The 20,899-nt window shown below is 44.8% G+C and overlaps 1 protein-coding gene across 1 annotated transcript in view; it reads left to right on the top strand.

The window, feature by feature from the left end:
• The window catches only part of LOC115318147, an 88,142-nt gene that overhangs the window by 41,350 nt on the left and 25,893 nt on the right, over nt 1–20,899 (top strand). Inside the window, exon 3 of the mRNA XM_029977876.4 lies at nt 20,375–20,671. Within this exon, the coding sequence (XP_029833736.2) occupies nt 20,375–20,671 (297 nt within the window). The remainder of the gene's footprint in view (nt 1–20,374; nt 20,672–20,899) is intronic.

Genomic DNA, 20,899 nt, shown 5'->3' with positions numbered 1-20,899 from the left:
AACGCAAAACACACACACACACACACACAAACACACACACGCACATAGGCGCACCTAATACAAATAATTGAAATAATACAATTGATTATAAATGTGTTTTCAAAGGTTTGAGCGCACAAAAAGGTATAAAAGCGAGCTCGATGCTTTGGATGATGCGCTTGTTCACTGGAAGTGTAGTTCAGGGCAGTATGCTCGTACTTGTATGTTCCGCTTCACTCGCAGGATAGAACCAGATGCTTTACTGGTAATGTATTTAGTGAAACAAAGCTTACCTTCTGCTTATGTGCAGTGCCCTCAGTTTTCACGTGATTAAATGCTTGTTTATCATTATTGTTTTCGTTTCCCACTGCAATTAAGTTCGTGCTCTTCTGTGTGCTACATGCACTATACATCGTCTCACCCTACGATGGCAAAGGCTACAGACCGCCACATCCAATCGCAAGCCGCTTAGAAATGGTGCGGTATTTCGGTTTGATGCAGGTATCGGTGCCCGCGTCTCGGATCACTGATGGGGGTGGGCGGACAGTGGTTCGAATCGAATGGCACCGAATGACTCAACAATTTTACATTGCAAAAAAATCATGACATACAGGCTGTTTGCAGTGTCGTAACTATAGAAATGACGCAGCGCTTTTGGGTTCGGAGCATTATTTGTCCGCCCCTGGCCAATGCTAAGCATGCCATGGTTTAGCGTGGAAACTGATTGGACCTGGCGGCCCGTGGCTTTTACCTTTAGTCCATCGTAGGATGAGACAAGGTATAGAGACCAAGGTAATTCAGGAGCATTCTACTTCGCGGATTGTAAAAAAAAAACCTGTGCAACTTGCCATGTTTGCCACAATCAATAAAAAATATTCTAAGCTTCACATCTGACCGCTTGTCTGAGTAAACATTGTTGTTTGTCAAGAACAATTGTGATTGTATAAAATCACGTGGGAAAAACTCGTTCTAAGCACGCGACCGTTGGCATGCAGTGAATACTCATAATCGGTGCCAAGATGATTGGTAGCTGCCAAGAGGTGGAGATTTTCTATCAGCCCAGAGTTAGAATGATTCCTTCTTTCTGTTGTAAGCAATCAGGAGCCAACTTACACAAAATCTGAGGGGAATAAAGTGCTATGAGCATTGAAACATAATGGCCTGAGCAGTATATGTGTACATGCTTTAGCTTTTGATGCACCCTTAACTTTCGATACCCTCACCGCTAGTGTGAAATGTAGAGCTGTTTCATTCTTAATCAGTGTACCATGTGCGTGCTTACACTATATTGTATACAACGCCAAACTCTGCCTGTTTGCACCTTTTCATTTTTGCACACTACTACTTGCGCGCGTAAATCACCAAATTAAGACTGGTACAGGGTGCCGCAAAAGAAAAGTATATGTTTTTTTTTTTTTTTACTGCAAAAATAAACTAGGCATTGCCGAACGCTCATTCTCCGCCCAGAGGTAGAGCTAGAGGTCACAACCAGATGCCAAAGCTTCATCCCGAACGGACACCTTATTCAAAAGTTATGTGATTTCCTGAAAATTTCAATGGGAAAATAGAGCCCATTTTTGCGCGTTTTCGGTTTCTGGCGCCATAGAATTCCATGTATTCGAAAACTCCGTCAGCCGCCATTTTCACATTGAACTTTTCAGAAAATCACTCAACTTTTGAATAAAGTATCCGATCGGGCTGAAACTTTGACATCTGGTTGTGACCTATAGCACTACAGTGGGCGGGGAATGAGCGTTCGGCGATACCAAATTTATTCTTGCGGTAAAAAACAAAACAAAAAAAACTGTAAACTAAGTGCAAAGGCTATCCATGGACCCAGAATCTTTGCCTGGCCAGTCGTTGCATTTATCACTGAATTCGTATTAAAATTAATTCGTATCGTATATTATTGTGAGTTAATTTTTAACCTCGGCATTTCTTTATTATGACTCACGCGCCAGTCCTACTTTGGGTTTACCAAACTCAACATCTAAACCCAAGTGTCATTTTTTGTGTTTTAAAGTCTCGTGGTTTAGGTCAAAATAAACACCCGCCACCTAAATAGGACACCTGACCGCCTCCCCCCCCCCCCAAAAAAAAAAAAAATATATTTTTATATTTTTAAGGTAGTTAATTTTTCAAGCTAGATTTTCGGAAACCCAAGTCTATCACGTCATCACGTTTTCCTGGAAATCCACAAAGAGCCAAACACATGCACGACAAAAGGGCCGGCCCGTCATATTGCCGCCCGCAGAGCCAAAAAAGCAACGCTCGGTCACGGAATTCTAGATGATTCGCGTTCATTCTTCTACCAGACGTAACTTTCGCCCTGCTTTCTTGTTTTCGAAAGTGCCAGTTCATCCTCGCTTCGAGCGCGTGACGCTCGAACCTTCTTTACCGAACTTTCGAGATGGTGACGCACTGTACAATAATAAGCAGCTGCCAGCAACCTTGTCGAGTCAGTCTCGCTCTCACTATCTGTTACGTTGCCGAATCGCCGCCTGCTCTTCTGCTGCCTAGACGCTCTTTCTTTACTTTTTTGTTTGGCTCAAGTTTTGTTTTGTTCTGTTTCGTTTTGTTCTACCTACATTTGCTGGAGACGTGAGCTCGGAGCGTAGGCAACTGGCCCGCTTGCATGAGAACTGGTACAGCTGTGCGCGTTCCAAAGAAAGCTCGTGCAGAGAAAAAACAAGCAAGGGACCAGGGATGTCAAATTCAGGATAAAGAAAAAATATCCCACTGCATCGAAGCGCCACCACACACGATTTCTCGCCTTGATGTACCGGCCTTGAAGGCGATCCCACCGCCTTCTGTTGGTTCAGAATCACACTAACCAAGGGTGGGGTTGCAAGCGATGCAGGACCGCAAGTTCGTGTGATGCTCATCCAGACCTAAGGGGCAGGGGTGTGGAATGAACCCAGTATCCTTGGACGCCGCAGCGCAAAGCTTTTTCCACATGCTTGGATCTGCGGTACATTAACAAACCCGGCCTTTCATTGGCGCCAAATAAGTGGCAATAGACCCTTTCCGAAATTCAGTGCCATCTGGTGGCTGAAATAGCGGTTTACTTTTGCCATACGAAAGGCGGCAATAAACCCGTAGCCTGCAGTATTTTATCGGGCACCGTCACTTTTGCATGTCAACGGCAGACGAGAATAAACTTTTCGCTATACAGGTTTTTCTGGACCATCTCTTCCAGTGTCGATTCCCACAACGATGCAACCAGTCAGAACGAAGCGCCAACCCAGACAGACGCCTTGATAAAGTTGTAAAAGTCAAGGGGTTTCGAAGTCGATTTTGTGCCACTAACAGTTTCACTGGGCTCGAATTAGAGAAATGAACACTTACGCAGCGCTTGCATTCAATTCCGGTTTCGCAACGTGCTAACGTCTAGAATATATAGGCCTCGAATCCTCAGCTTAGGAGTATCTTCAACATGTTCCTTCATCAGTAATTAGAAAGCCGCCATTGGTATGGCACATATGCCATTATTCAGATGATGATGATAGTGATCACAGTGGCCAGAGTGAATTTCGGAAAGGGTCTATTGTGCTGCCCTTGCTGCTGACCGGGTACTTTTTTCAATACACATTTTACACCGCCAACTTTGTTCTTCGCGACTAGAACAAACACAAATAATCATGAGCGCACTGCGAGGACGTCACGTTTAGGCTATTTATATTTGCCGTCAAACGGAGCAGAAATTCTGCAGGGTGTAAACAATCCATGAGCCATTCGACTCTGCGAAGGTGGATGACCAGCGGAGCTGTTTAGCACACGACACAGAGCCGCCCCCAGGAGCCGGAGGACACTAGATACGCGCGCCTGGACCGCCACCCCGGGAAAGCAAAAAGAAAGGAAACTAGGTACGCAAGCGCTTGCGACGACGACGAGGAAAGGGTGGGGCGGGCGTAGCCACGGCCGACGCGGGTCGCACCAAGGTTACTAAAGCAAGCTCAGTTTCACAGCTCCGCCTGCGACATGGGCTCAGTGGCGGTCACGAGAACTAGCAGCGCTGCAGTCGAGTCTTGCTTCTCTAGTCCGCCAAGCTTTATTAGCAATACTTGTGCTTCGGCGAGTTGCTGATTTATACTAACACTTATAGCGCTAGGAAGCAGTCGCACAAAAAAAATAAATTTCGAGCACTCAAAGGAAGAACACTCACAATGCGCTGACTCTAATCTTTGTGGTGCATTACACTTCATCTTCCTCATCATGGGCGTACCAACCGGGGGGGCAAGGGGGGCAAGGGGGGCCCTTGCCTCCCCCCCCCCCCAGCTCTCAGGGTGGGGGGGAAGGCATGTGTTTTGCCCCCCCCCCCCCCCCGCTAAGGTGAAAAGGCTGTGTCATCTCACCTTAGCATGGACTAACTGCGAAGGCTGTGCTAGCGCGAGCGGCTAGCTTCGACTGCCTTGACTGGAGCACTCGTTCCATGAGCGCTCGTGCAGCCGCCGAGGCTTCATCCAAAGCAACTAGCTCGGGCTTTCGGCACGCGTGGCTAGCAATAGTCCATGCTAAGGTGAGGCGAAGTATAGGGAGTATTGACTAGACGCCATATTTGTGGGTGCTGTTTAGAGCGCATGCTCAGAACGAGCTCACATCAATACGCTGCTAAGACCGGCACTTTTGATGGTGCGGAATGCACGTTGCAAAATAACTGTGGAAGCTCGCCATCAGCACGCGCTCAGCATTCGCGCACACAACTATGGCCGTCAGTGAATACTCCCTATAGACGATTGCAAGCTGGGCAACTGGCCGCCGCCATGTCTCTGCTCGAGCAGGCACGCCCATGCGATTACGAGCTTGCCAAAGCTACGTTCACCCGCGCGTTGCACGCGCTTGCACGCATGGGGCACCACTTGTGGCGCCATGCTTGCAATTGTCTATAGTTCCCGGCACAAGCTCTTGGCATTAACGATGCTTCCACGGCATTTTGTTATCAATATTATTCTTTCCAAAGAAACTGTACCTTTTGCAACCCGTACTACAGATAGAAAACCAAGTATTGAGCGTGTTGTTAACACTGTGGGGTCTTCGGTGAACCTCAACCTGAGTGGCTGCCACTGCTTGGGGAGTTTTCCAATTTCAGATGCATTTAGTTACTTCCGCCTCAGCCACTAAATTGGTGTCTTTTAGCGTCTGGATCTAATGAGTGCATGGCGCTATATGTCATTGTTCAAGACTAGGCAATAAACAAAAACAAATGGTGTAGTTCTCTGTTAGCGCCTCCACTTCGCAGGCAGCGCACACGGGTTCGATTCCCGCTGGTGGCGGTCGACCTTTTTCAAGATTTGGCAACACCGACGACGTTGCCACACTACAGCAACAACTAGAACAATGACAACTATTACAACTACAGCAACTACATCAACAAAAGACCTCATTAAAAAAAAATAGTCATTAGTTGTTTATCCAGAAGGAAATTAGTCTGCCAGAATATGGCGACATTGTAACCCACTGTAGATAAACAATTTAGCCAGTGCATTACAACCGCTAGCCTGGGGTCTTTAACGTGCACCACGCAGTAGTGATACACGCCCTCACGCCGGTACGACACTTATCCAGATCGAAACTGGCAGGGGTGTCGATCGAACCCAGGAACCCTTGGTTCTGTAGCACGAGCTTTCGCTCCACGTGTTCTAAGGTGGTGTGCGGTGTGCGCTATCCCACTCGGCCACCGATCACCCTGACGTCATTATCAGTTTGTTAGGAAGACCCCATTAAAGCCACGCTGTAAAAGAAGAGGAAAATTGCAGGGCAATTGCGTTAAGGCCACGGTCCCACTGAATGTGGCAGTTTAGGTACTTTTTGGCAGGTCATTACTCATCTCCTTATAAATACTGTTTTGTGGGATTGATATCATTCGAAAGGTAATGCAATCCTCTTTCATTTGATATTATGTATGTGTTGGATTTTACTGTTCATGCGCGTTTGTAGCGTTGCGAATATGATGGCGCGGACCCTCACTTGCTCCGCTAGTTCATGTTTTATGAACGATCCATTAAAAATAGCACGGTTCCAATATAGCAGTTTTGTTAAGATGATGTCGGAGCAAAATGTAACGATACACTTTTTTGGTATTTGCACTACTTTGTTTTTTTCATCCCTCCAAATATTGCCCTAAAATTGACATTTTTCAGCACAAATATGTTTTTATTGACAAGCGCTAAGGCAATGAAATTAGCTACAGATATAGTGCTTATAATTGGTAATATGCAAAAAAAAATTAGTGTTGTGTAAAAATTTTTTGTTTAGATATTTTATATCAAACGTAGCACTTTTTTGTGCTTTGAGTCATCGTAGTTCAAATGCCGCTGAGGAAATATTTAAACTATGATAAAATATTTTATAACATTTAGAGCTACAATGGTTGCCCAAGAGGTGGACGATGGCTTTTTTTCATTTTCAAAGTCATAACGCTCCAGGAGCCCTTCAAACTTACCTGTTTTTGACGCATATCTTTTTGGACATCAAACAGATTTTTTGGCATCTAATAACATTTATTGTTTGGAATAGACATACATTGCGATGTATTAAATTTTCACAATGATCTTGCTTTGGTTTCAGAATAGGTGTAGAGCTTAGCTAATTTTGAAAACAATTAAAAACTGTTTGGGTGTTTTGTTGCGCTACCTGGCGGATGGCAGACAAAGTGCTGATTTCTAGTGTTCGAAAAATTTCCGAGGGCGGCGTTGGCGTCTGTATCATCATCAATCGCCGTGTCTTTTTACCTTCACATTTAAAAAATATATTGGAAGATTTACTATCGATAAATGAATGGTTTAAGTACTGGGTCAGGTTAATAAATCTAAGACAAATAATTACACACGCGTAGCGTGATATAATGTGTTAATTATTCGATATGATTGAAATCAATAAACAATAAAGACGAAGAGGAAAATAATACACCCGAGTTCACTTCATGCCTAGAGTCACTGAATGAGCTTTAAAGTATCGGCACTCCGTTCCCCAAAATTGTTTTGGGCGCCACCATTTTGGGTCCTGTTCAGTGCAAACGCAACTGCCGATCGTCATGATCCAAAAGCACGACTTCCTCAGCATTAGATGCGGTGCTAGGAAGCTGATGCAATATTGAAATGCTCTGTCGCGGGTAGTTTAGACATTTGTGGGGGACGGAAAAGCGTTTCCTGTGATTTTAAATAAAGCTTCAGGTAACTGGCAACCATGATTTTAAGACACAATATGGCCAAGTGTCGTTACTCTGAACCGTAGCTAATTTACTGGCGCAAGCGGGAACAATGAAGAAGAGGCAGGTGTCAAAAGGTAGTGGCTTGTGGAATCCACGGTGCTTACGTCTTGGCCCCTCCAGGTATTAGACGCCTCTTGAACAAGAGCATGAATAGTGTCATTAAATAAGCTACGCGTCAGAGTAGCGACACTTGGCCATATTGTGGCTTAAAATCATGGTTGCCAGTTATTTGAAGCTTTATCTGCAATCACAAGAAACGCTTTTCCGTCTTCCACTTTAAACAGTGTGCGACAAAGCGAAGCAACATTACATGAGCTTCCTAACACCGAATCTAATGCTGAGGATGTCGCACTTTTGAATCATGACGATCGGCTGTTGCGCCTGCTCTGCACAAGATGAGGAAGCGGCCAGGTAGGAGAAACGCGGGTTTTATGTGCGACCGTTCTAACCGTCTCAAAAGATAGAACGCGCGAGCTTGCGCTGGTTTAAAAAAAAAAAGGCATCCAAAGAAAAGAGGCGGCACGCTGTGCTCTTTGTTATTATGCGTCTAAGTGCAAATTGTTGTGTGTATGTTTATACAGCCGGAAGTTAGTCCACCTCAGTGGGCGTCTGAATCTCAGCTGTAGATAAGCAAATTAGCCAGTGCGGTACAACCGCAAACCTGGTGTCTTTAACGTGCACCACGCAGTAGTGATACACGACCACACGCCGGTAGGATGCTCTTCCAGATCGAAACGGGCAGGGGCGGGGTGGCTTCTGCAGGGCGAGCTTTCGCTCCAAGTGCTCCGAGCTGGTGTGCGCTAGACCAGTCGCTCGGCCACCGACCCCCCCCCCCCCCTTGTGCGTCTAATTTATATACAGGTATAAGTATTTGCAGATCGACGATGGACTTCGATCGTCTTGGGGTAATGTAACGTAATAACATTATATAAATAATAAACTTGTTGAAGGACTCAACGACTCAATTTTTTATTCTTGGATTGTAATATGGCCGTAGCCTATAGTACTTGCTGTTGATGAAGAGCAATATGAGGGGACGAGGTAATGATTAAATGATGAGGCTCTATAAGGACGACGACATTAGTGAGAGTCGAACCACAACGCACAGTGCCATACTTGTTTCAAGTATCGTGTACCCAAAGACTTTCTTCTCCCGCAACAGAATAGTGTAGAATCAATGAGGATGCTACTTTACAACTGTACGTGGAACAGGAAAACTGCACTGTGCAGAAGTGCGGCTTATTCGTTAATAAGAGGGACGGATTTCCCTCAGCATTCCCTGATTGATTACTTGGAACAAATGGCCTCATTGGCGTAAAGTGTCCCCGTTACAAAAGATTCTTGAAGCATACTTAAACCGCAAAGGAGTATGAGGCGAAAAATAATAAAAAGTAGCCTGGTGTGAAAGGTCCAAATCACCCACCATGGCTTCTACTATCAAATACAAGGGCAGTTACACAATACACAAAGATAGTTCTGGGATTTAGTTATATTTACACTCAAGGACGTTGATATCCAACGTATACAGAGAGATGACACCTGCTGGTCAACCAACATAGAGCCTTTTCTACTCAAGTTTTACATGGAAGGCCCGACTTACGCTGAAATTCCTTACGTAGACGAGTTGTCCGACCGAATAAACTGCAATTACTCCCGATCTGGGAATCTCGATCTTCGTTTGTAAGCCATAATATCATGAGATCGAGGGGTGTGGCTCTTTGTCCACCGAATATTTCTTCGGCGGGTGTTTTTACCGTGTAAGAGGTGACCGTCGCGTGCTGCTGGAACAACAACCTGGCGATTCTTCACTGAACTGCTTCTTCCGTAAGCTTCGTAAGGGCTTTTTTTTGTTTCGCACACCATCTGTTCTGCATGTTCGTTAGTTGCAGGATGGTATGGTGCACTAATGTGGTGCCTGATGCCGGTTTTTTTCTTCAAAAACTTGTTTATTTTGTTTGAAGCAAGATTTGGAGCGTTATTAGAGAAAAGTATTTTCGGTAGGGCAAAAGTAGGTAAAAGAGACCGTAGAACGTCAATGACATGTTTGGACGTCGTGGCAGGCATCGTGTAAACTTCCAGCCACTTAGAGTACGCATCGCCCATGACTCTGCAGATGCGAATACATTTCGCCACCCACCGATTGAATAGTGGATCGTTTTCAGTTACTGTTCATGATGGCGTCGGACTCAAAGAAGACCTTGAGTCTTTCCAGAAAGTTAGCCTAGGTGCCAGGACTTTTGTCTGAAGCGGTAAGTGTTCGAAACGTCGACAACGTCGGTAGCCACGTGTTGTGCTTGACACTGGACACTTATCATTCGCTGAGACGAAACTTGCTTGTTCGTCTGCCACGAGTCGTCCGATATCAGGTCATCACCGCAACACCATCTCACGACAAAAACGCATGTCCATAGTTAGCAATCACGTGAATTTATAAATTCCCGAACGCTCATAACTTGCCGTCGCTAAACGCCATTCATTCATAGCGTCATCATTGCAAATAAACGCCTCCCTATTTCTTCTGATGGTTTTCATCATATTCCCCCTAAGCTGTACTTACAACATTATGTGTGTCGGTACTTCCGAACATATTGCAACGGCGTTTGTTTTCTGGGAACCCCCCCCCCCCCCCTTAAATGCTACAACCTTTACAACATCTTCCGAATCCCATGAAACACAATATATCGTGACGTTATTTTAGTCGTCATTAAAATGGTGAGGTAAGTACCGTAAATCGCAAGCCGTTCACTAGACGTCCGCTTCCACGGTGTCTTGGAAGATTGAGTCTACTGAGCGTGCATTCCTGCAGAAGAAATTTTCATTGATAGAATATTGACACGTCAATCAACATTTGATTCCTTCTTGGTAAGATTTATTGCGAAAGCCCGTTACAACCGCCGAACCGCATCTTCCTATAGACGCTTTCAGCGCGTGACAAATTTAGCCGCCATTGCCGACCTTCTCTTGTCTTACCGAGATGCCGAGCTACTGAAGCGGGCGTTGACCAGTCTCTACAAGGCCTATGCTGAGGAGGAGGACAGAGTAACACCTAAAATGGCAATGACCTGTCCTGCTGTGGTAATGATGAAGTGAAGCGAACGGAATAAGAGGGAATCAAAACTGAAGGTCAGTTATGGCGGCGCCCATGCACAACTGCCTGAAAGCGTCTATATCAGAGAACAATTTATACCCAGCCTGACATTCTCGGATACATCCGTTTGATGGGCCACGCTACTTGAGCTAGCTGAGCACAGCTGGCAGCGGCGCGAGCAAGGCCACGAGGGGAACGTGATGGTGCTCGAGCCATCCCACTGTTAACCAATGTTTCGGCCACCCCACGGGTACGTGTCGCCATCTATTGGTTAAACTATCGCCTTGCTCAAGATGGCTGCCGTGGGACCGCAGCCTTAATGAAAAGTTCCCCGACCCGTGTACCAATACGCCGCCCTTCGTCTGAAAGTATCGGAAATCTGACCGCGTGAAGCGTGATAGGGTTTGAACAACTGGTAAATTAAATTTAAACCGTTTGTTTGTTATTAGCGCTTTATGTATTGGAAATCTTTTGTTACTTGTTATAATTGTTTAAGCGTCCTCACGAAACCAACAGCCGACATGCACAGATTTGTCAAAAGTAAATAAACATTAAAACACATCAATACAAATTCCTTGTAAAAAGAAATTACAGTTACCCTTATTTTCAAAATCTTATAATTCATGAAATGAATTACTTGAGCATAAATCGTTCACACATGTTTAGGAGACATCAAAAAAGTCGTTTCGGGAAGTGAAGAACGCACTGCTTAAATCGCCTGGCTTAAATATCTCGTCAAATCAAATTGAGGTCCGATTGCATTTGATGAGGTGGATGGGATGGGGCTTGCTCGTGTTGGTCGCATCGAAATGGGGTCGTCCAGCCCACAACTATGTTTTATACTAATTCGATTGATTACTTCTGATCTAGAGTGATCTTACAGGCGATGTATGTATAATTTAGTTTTAAAGAAAGTACCTGCCTTTAAAACTGTCAATTTAAACGTTTTTGATCAAACATTTGTTTAAAAGAGCAACAGAAAGTAAGCTAAGGGCAGCCAATAATTTTACTTTAAAGTCTTTAAATAATTTTTAATTATTGATTGATTGATTGAACATGTTTTATTAATAAAAAAAAGAAGTAAAACGCGTACGACTCTCTCTAATCAATTGTCCACTGACATCGGAGAGAGAAGGGGGTGGGGGAATGGGGTGTGGATAGGTAGGGGGGTACCAGTAATGTCTCTATTCAGATGGAGTCTGAATAATTTTTAATTATAGAAAAGGATAATATCTAAATGGAAACCAACTTGCAACTTTAGTATTCTGTCATCTTGCCATGACGCTAGATGTATAAATATCAGCGCAGGGTCAGCTTGAGCCTGTCTTGCCCAGCGTCAGAAGCCGTCAGAAGTCTGCCGCGATCCTCCGCGGGAAAAAAGTTGAACTAGTATTAATCAAGCTTGTCTGAGTTGAGCAATGCCCAGCAAATGTTTAAATAGCTCCAGCACGATATTTAGAACGATTCGCAATTCGCGTATGATTCGCCGGCATCGTTTATGAGCGGTCTATATCCCCAGGGCTGCATACGCAATTTTTGACAAGTCGACCTAGATGCCGCTATATAATCAAAATGGAATGGCAGGCTTTTTCTTTTTCCACCATTGTGCGAACTGTCGACTACCACAACCCGAGCGCTGGGAGCCAGCTTTTGCGTCGGCCTTCTCGAGCCCACTTCCCTTCGCAAACACGTCTCGGTCAGAAGCCGGCGTAATGTCAATCATCTACATAATATTTTTGGGTACTGTCGCACCTCATTGGACAGCACTACCTCCCCAATTTGTTTTTCTCAAAACTCTGGACCCTGGTAAAGTAGCGACATTGCATTCCCTACCTGCTAGCCGGACTCATACAGATACTAACATACAGACAATCACAACCACCCAAGGCGATTAGCTAATCTGTCTACGTTGCCCTGAAGATCGACATCAAGGCCTCCAGAGGGTCGTTCTAAACCTGTCGCGCCATGATCATCACGGACCATCATCGTACTGGAAGCGTTCCTCGCTAATATACGCGTCTTTGACACTGTGTATGCAATCAAATTATCAATCATGCCCATCTCCACGGATCTCTTACAAGCAGATTATTCTCCTTGCGTATTTCAAAACCGTAAACTTATTTTCCATCGCCTCCAAGCACCGACACAGCAAGTGATGGTGGCACGACGATGTCCGCTTGTTTCGCTGGTGTGTGGATAGAAAAATCTCGGTTTACAAGAAACGGTTTCATAAAGCTTCACGTCACCAGCTAAGTTAGATCGGCTCACCAAAAACGGCCGGTCAAGGAGAAGTTGCCCATTTAACCGACCGAGACGACGACCGTACCCGCTCATTCACACTGAAAGCGGATCTGCGTTCGCAAAGCGGTTTCGAACGCGGTTGTATAAAGATCCAGTTCAATGTCACGCGCACTTGATGTCATCGAGTGCGCGTGCAATTGTACTGGATCTTTATACAACCGCGTTCGCAACTGCTTTGCGAACGCGGATCCGCTTCCAGTGTGAATGAGCGGTTAGGGAAGCTTTGCGTTACTGTCGCTACTTTTCCAGGATCCAGTTACTTCACCCCTCCGCCGCCCCTCCCCCTACCTCCCTCCTCCCCCTCCCCCTTCATCGTATGCGCCAAATAGCGTAAACAAGTCAAAACCCGTAAGGCCACAAACGCTTACTATTATTACAGCGCACAACGCCGTAAAGGAGGGAGCCACTGCCCTCGGAAACATCATTTGACGTCACGACCTATCCTAGTGCCGCCGCTGCTCGGACTTGCAAGTAGAGCTCCAGCAAGGGATCCGGAAATGTACTGATATTCTTCAAATCTTGTTATCTCGTACAAAAAAGAAATGGGTCAGATATATTTTAGTCATACTCAGGAGTGAATATGTACTGCCTGGTGAAGGACTTACTCATTTTTTTTGCTGTGCTGATCAAATCTCTTTATTATGCTATCAAATATATATATATATATATATATATATATATATATATATATATATATATATATATATATATCTACAGGAGGTATATTGATGACGTATTTTTATCTGGTCACACTCAGAAAATGAGCTTCTCAAGTTCATCGCAGATTTTAACTCCGCGCACCCTTCCATTCGCTTCACACACTGTTACTCGAAAACTGACATTAATTACTTAGACGTTAGAGTAATAATTAAGGACACAACTCTGGTCACTCAACTGTATCGAAAGCCCACGGACAGCCAGAGATATTTGCACTTCGACAGTTGCCATCCTCGACCTTGCCGAACCAGTATTCCGTACAGCCAGGCTCACAGGTTTAAACGTGTATGTTCTAATAACGATGATTTTGACTCCAACGCCAATCAACTACGCGAGGTTCTAAAAAAACAGAAGTTCCCAGAAAAAATCATAAATGACGCAATTAGTAAGGCGCGCGCCCTCGATCGCAACCTCTTGTTAGGTGACAGCGGTCCCCAGGCGGAGACAAGCCGACAGGCCAGCCTCGTGCTGACCTTCAGCAATAAGTCTCCGAATGTCACCGCCATATTAAAGAAACATTTTAATATTTTGCAACAAAGTGAACGCCTCGCAAAAGTTATTACTACCGTTCCACGTGTGGTGTACAGACGCTCGCGGAACATTAAGGATTCCTTAGTCAGGTCCAAGATAACTGCCACTGAGAGCACTGGGAGTCGGCCATGCGGAAAGTCGGGATGTGGGGTCTGCCCACACGTAACACCGAGAAACTCCATAGAGAGTACAAACTCCAACTTCACCTACAAAATTTATGGCAACTTAAATTGCGACACCAGTAATGTAGTATACCTTTTACAGTGTAGCACTTGCGGCGCGCAGTACGTGGGCCAGACAGAGACACCTTTCCGATTGCGGTTTAATAATCACAGATCACATGCAAAATCAAACCCCACACTTCCCGTTTCAAAGCATGTTAGCGATCCAAAACACTCATTTGATGAGCTCCAAGTCACATTTTTACAGTCTGGTTTCAAAAGCAACCGAGATCGCGAACAGAAAGAATCTTACCTGATTCACAAGTTCAAAGCCGCGATCAATAAACATCCCGGCATTATGTCTTCCATTCACGCGGTTAACATTCACGATCCTCCTTGTATCAGCGTGAGCGTACACATTCCAAAGACTTTAGGCCATCCACAATTTATGTCATGTTAGTTCTAATAATATTGTTGACTGAACAGTTGCGAGCTGAGAGAATCGTATCTTATTAACAAATTTAATTCAATCCGGGCAGGTATTAATGAAGATCCCGGTATAATATCATCTATGCATGCAATCTACCTTAATGAACACCCTGGAATAATGACGTCCATGAACGCAGTTAACACATCTTGAGCAGTCATATCGGTTTAAAAATCCAGAACCTCCCCTGGTTGAAGTTTATTATGTGAGAAAAGGGATATGTGTGCCTGTGTGTGTTGTTTTTTTACGCACTGAGGAGGCGGCTCGCACACCGCTCGTGCACCGCTTGGTGCAAGTTTCCTCAAAAACTGCAACCGTTTTTATTTTTGTTTTTTGTTTTGTTTTTTCGGCGAGGACGTCCAGGACCACCCCTCGTCTTCCCTGTCTTGAAGTTCATTACGTGAAGGGGGGATGTGTAGATGTGTGTTTTTTTCACGGACAGAGGGGGCGGCTGGTGCACCGCTCGGACACCGCTCGAAACATTTTTCTCAAAAGTTTTTTTTTTTTTTTTCTTTTTCGGCGAGAGTTTGCCGTTTGCTGTTCTTGGGGCTGCCCCTCCTCCTCCCTCCTCCACCGCTTTGCTTCAGTTAGATTTTCCGACATGGTGCGAGTTCTTTCACCAGGGTCAGGTTTACGCAGGGGGGGGGGGGGGGGGGGGGGACGCCTGCGTCGGGGGTACCGTCAACTCTTGAGAGAAACCAGATGTTTGGAATGCCACGTGACGTGGTCAGGGAGCGTCAATGTGACCTCTCATGTGCCAGTCTTGAAAAAGGTCTGTCTCAGGCCGAAACGACGACCAACTTTACCAATAATATGTTTTAAAAACTCCAACAACCGTCTCAGGTGCGTTTTCTTCCCTATATACTTTTCGTCATCCTGCGCTTCGTTTCTCTCTCTCTCTCTCTCTCTATATATATATATATATATATATATATTATATATAATAATATTGTAATACACAAAGAAATAACTCTATTAAAATAAATGAAATTATATATATATATATATATATATATATAATTTCATTTATTTTAATAGAGTTATTTCTTTGTGTATTACAATATTATGTTTCGACCAGGCCACCCTCTTTAGAAGCAACAATATTGCTTCAACAGATTGAAATTTAGAGTGATTCGTCTTGCGATCCTTGCATGGTTTGTACAGAACGTCATCGCACCGCACTGGGAGGCTGTGCTATGTGTTCTTGCCGAGAAAAACAACTTAAGTGGTGTGAAAGAAACCTCCATCGGAAAAACGTGCTCAGCAGCAAGCCCATCACACTTGCAGCTGCCATGAGGTCAGTCCAGGCATGAAAACGCACCAAATGTGACGGTGATTTGTCACAATCACGTTAGATAAAAAAGTATGGCAAAAGTAGCGGTCATTTCTTGTACCGATTTCTCACACACCCTGATTTCTACCGCTCAAGCAGTCTGATAAAATGTTTTCGCGTAACGAATACGGGACGCAAGGCATTGGGTTACTAATAGTCTATAGATTAAAATGTCGATTCATTCTATCACCGGGTACCCCATTAGTACGTATCCAATAGATATTGGAATGGTGTTCCATGCGTCGCTCGTGCTGGCGCCAGCAGTAGTAAATTGTTTAAAGTAAATGCCTACAACAAATGGCAACTTGCTTGCGCATTTGTCAAAGCTTTATTTTGGTAATTACTTCGAATCTTTTAAACGGGGAACGCGTGCGCGTGTGGCGCGTGCAACACCATTCCCTGCATTCTCCTTGATGCTTGGGTAAATTAGGAATAGGCATATTTCTATAACCGATTTCTTTACATGATGAATGCAGAGACTTCATAGCAAAAAAAAAGGCACTTCCGATTGGCCAGGTGTGTTCGCTCTGCGCATGGCGCCAGAACAGCGACCAATGCACCGCGCTGTATGTTAACTTGTAGTCAAGCAAATGTTTTCGGTGGTTGACCCAACAGCCACTTCAAAGACTCATCGCCCACATTTCATTATCGGGATATATTGAATGACTTTTGTTGCGTCACGTGATGTATGAAGTTAGAGTGATGGCCGAGTTTCACCAGGGTTGTTTTAGTCGCCACTTCTTTTTTTTATCTTTATTTAAACTTCTTGTTTGCAAGTGTTTACTCTCAAACAATTGTTTTTAGCTACTCTGCAAGTATTGAGCTACGGGTGTTTGCGTATGCTAATAATGTTACCCTATTTTGTGCCGACAAGAATAGCATAACTTAAGCAGTGCGCATTGTCAACAAGTTTTGGAAATATAGTGGAAGTGCTGTAAATTGGCAGAAATGTATAGGTTTCTGGATTAGCGAGTGCGATCATGAGCCTAGTTTGTCTGAAATCGTTAGTTGGGCAACCACGTCACTTCACCACATAAAAGTCCTATAAATACGCTATTTCTACAGTGGCCCGTATAGGCGGAATTTGCTGTTTAACTGCGCATAAAGCCAGATAAGCGTACAGGGAGGCATCTGTTGATTGTTACACATTCCACAGTGTGCAATTTAGTCGTTCTTATCGAGCTTGGAGCACGTATTGCAGGTATTCTACTGCTCGCGTGTAAATGTATAAAAACTGCATCGTATTTTTTTCGATATTCTCTGGGAACTAACGAGTCGAACAAGCATTTTTAGCGCGTTATGTGGGAAGTTTTATTATAGGCACATTAAATTTATCTTTGCGGCAAACTGTAATATTTCTTTTCTATGTGACAATTTTTTTTTACGCGCGACGGGCAAAGTGCGTTATTTCAAAGCCTTGTCTGAAGTTGTACTTTTTTGTGTATGTGGAAATGAGATTCAAGGCTACCTACAAGAAGTTGTTTCTGGCGGCTCGTCTTTTGTGCACATGATTGTTTTTTCTCAAGTATTCAAACAGCGTTTTTCCAAAGCAACTCTACAGGCACGTTGTGGTTCTTGTGCTCTTTCTCTCTTTCTCCCTCCCTCCCTCTCGATCTTTCTATCTAGAAGCCCGCGGCAGAATGCTCTCAGACGAATTTGAATGGCGAAAACTCTACTCTGTGTTCAGAAATGTTTTAAAAGCTACATCCCGGAATTTTATTGGCTACGATGTTGATGGCAGAGAAGGGTTTGTTTGTACCATGGTGTTTCAACACTAGTGAAAGAGATCGTTGACAGTAGAACACGTCTTCCTGGATTGATCGGAGGTACTTTTTTGGGATGTGCTTCAGTGTGCGTTGCGGAGGCTGAAAAAATAGCTAAGGCCGATTCACACAGTAGCCATTTCTTACGCTACTTATAGGTCACCGAAATATGCCCGTACAGAATGTTGCGTTCCAGGCTATCCCCTTTGAACAGTGGTAGCCACGTTGAATATGAAGCAAATATGTCTCGAGGAGTTGTCCGTAAGCGTTCGCAACATAATATAATGTTAGAATATGAGGCTGCGTTAATTAAGGCATACCCTTCTTTCTGTACCTCTCTCCAGTAAGCTTCAGGGCATGGGTACACCACATCTTTTGGCCTTGCTTCCCGTTGTCGCCATTTTCGCAGGACAATGTGCTTTTCTAACAACCTTTTAAGCACGTATCTTAACATGCACTTGTTCTTTTTTGGTAATCCTTGTTTAAATATACGCTAGTTCGGGGCATAAAAGCAACAAAGGCTAATACAACGGTTCCATTCCGATGTATTCTGACGGGCAAAGGCGAGTTGGGCTGCCCTTGACTTGTCGTTTCAAAACACCTCCGCGAATGGCGCTCGTTACTGTAAAAGGTAAAATATTTGGGTTGTATGTATGTTTATGAAGTCTAGAACTTGGTCTGCCTCAACGGTGACGAGTCTACCAGTTCTGGATAAGAAATTTAGCCAGTCCAGTACAACCGCTAGCCTGGGGACTTTGACGTGCATCACGCAGTAGAGGTAGGCGACCGCACGCCAGTACGATGCTCATCCAGATCGAAGCGGGCAGGGGAGGAGATTGAACCCATAATCCTGGGCTATACAGCGCAAGCTTTCGCTGCAAGTGCTCCGAGATGGTTTGCTAGCCCACTCGGCCACTCGGCCACCGATCCCTCTTATACTTATCCAATTAAAAAAGGGAAAGTGTGGGCATTGAACACGCTTCACATGCTCTGAGTCGCGGTGAGCTAGCACGTGGACTGTGGGAGAGTAGCGCAATGCTTCCCATGCCTTTCTCCATGATGTCTCCATTCTTGGTGACCCGATCTAAATGCGCGGTGACGGATAACTTTATAAAGCTTCTTCTTGTATTCCCAGATTTTCCTATCCACACACCACCAAAACAAGCGTCCATCTTCGTACCATCACCACATGCGATGACCGGAGCCTCGAAGCATTTAAAATAATTTTCCTGTTTTAAAATACGCAGGAACAATAAAATAAACACATCTAACTAAGCGTTCCGCGTTTGCGTGACGCCGCCATAACATTTGTTAACAGGAGACAGACGGCCGTCTATGCGAGATATTGTGCCGTCTTGTGTTGTGCATGCGCAGAGCTCCAGCGAGGTTGTCGCGCCTGCAGAAAGACTAAAATTCTCTTAATGCATTGCGACAACGGTGACGTAGTCAAACTGGTTTGTGAGATCGGTCAATTGTAAGATATCGGTGGAGGTGGCCATGATTAAGATTTTGCAGGCATACAATGCCGAATTTGCGTATATTGGCGAGGAAAGCCTTCATTACAATGATGCTCTATAGTGATCATGGTGCGACTGTAATAGATTGACTCACTCGAAGCTTCGAAAATTTCAAAGGGCAAAAATGGCGATTGCATGGCAACAGAGACCGATTAGCCAATCGCCTATTGAGGTTTTGGCTGTCTGTATGTGAATATTTTGTTGTGTTTGGCTAGCAGGCAGGGAAACGCAATGTCGCTACTTTTCCAGGGTTCAATGGATTTAGCGCACATAAACTCGAAGAACGTGGAGGGAAAGCTCGCGCTGCAGAACCCAGAGATCCTGGGTTCAATCCCCACTCCTGCCCATTTCGATCTGGATGAGTATCGTACCGGCGTTCGGTCGTGTGTCATTACAGTGTGGTGCACGTTAAAGACCCCCGGCTAGCGGTCGTAACGCATGTGCTAAATAGCTCATATACAGCTGAAACACCAGACGCCCCCTGATGCAGATCAACTTGTGGTTGTATAAGCATGCACCCACCATGTTTTAATCAGCATTCGTGTATCTCTAAACTGTGTGATCAAACAGCCCATGCTATCAGTAGTACTGCACTGTCTAAATTTATCACCAATAGAGGAGACACAAGACGCACATTGTAGTGTACCAACGTTTTGCTGTCCGACGTAACAAAAAGCACAATTAGTTACGATATGTTTGTTATCCCACTTTTAATACGGCAGTGTGTTTTTTAGGGGCGAAGCTCCTTAGGGCCTAGCCTTGTTCATCCGTTCGGCGTCCATGCTCACACCGATTGCCATCCCATCTGTCTGTCATAGATGAAACGTTGCATGTAGCCGCTCAACGTCTATTGAGGAGAGGGCCCTGCGGTCAAGTGCGTATATAATCGCGTTAAACTTTGCATGCATTTTCTCAACGCTTATAGACGAGAGGGCGCTGCGGTCAAATGCTCAAATGCGTATATAACCACGTTCCCATACCACACATTCTCTTTCCGACATGAACCGTTGACTTAAGCGGTGGAGATGCGTTCCCACGGCTTCTAGCGGATCCAACCTGATCCGCTAAAAGAACCACTGGCTTTGCATTTCACCGACCATGAAGCAGTAATAATCAAAACGCAACCCGGAACTCAGCACTACCTATGAGCAATAAAAAAATGTCAGCACCATCAGCCCTACCTATAAACAATAAAATCAGTATCATCAGCACGACTAGAGCTTCACCCCAATCAACATCATTCACCACGTGGAGATGTTGTGATTTTTTTTTTTCTTTTTGTTTCAGTACCCACCAAAGTTACCAACCTCCGTGTCCTGTTCCGAACTCCAAGCTCGGTGTCTTTGGCCTGGAACAGACCTCCTGCGGTGTTCGAAGGTTACAAGGTGATCTTCCGCACGAGCGGCACCAGAATAGGCACATGCCTCAACGGAACCACACTGGACCCAACACAGACGCAGATAACCTGCGAGGACCTCGAATCGTGTACCACCTTAGACGTGACAGTTTTCACGCAGAAGTCGTCCTCGTCATCTGAAATCTCAGCCGGAGTTACACTGAGCGACATCCAAGTGCCAGGGAAAGGTAGGGCTCCTTCAAATGCTTCGTAAGGGGTGTAAAGAAAATGGGAGGGAGATGGAAGGGCAGAGGGAAATTGGCACAGTCGCAATTGAACTAACAAACGAAAACCACTATTGGGCAAGATTTTTAGCTTGTCTCTTTTCAATAAATGCTCGCTTGGACACAAGGTTCCAGGAATGATATCAGCAAACTTTTCACGCAGCAGGTTGTATGCTCACTAGTATTTTTTCA

This window comes from Ixodes scapularis, unplaced genomic scaffold, assembly GCF_016920785.2.
Source record: "Ixodes scapularis isolate PalLabHiFi unplaced genomic scaffold, ASM1692078v2 ptg001264l_1___fragment_5__unscaffolded, whole genome shotgun sequence".
NCBI classification, from domain to species: domain Eukaryota; kingdom Metazoa; phylum Arthropoda; class Arachnida; order Ixodida; family Ixodidae; genus Ixodes; species Ixodes scapularis.
The sequence above is the reverse complement of the archived record's forward strand: the minus strand, read 5'-3'. Positions and strand labels throughout refer to the sequence as shown.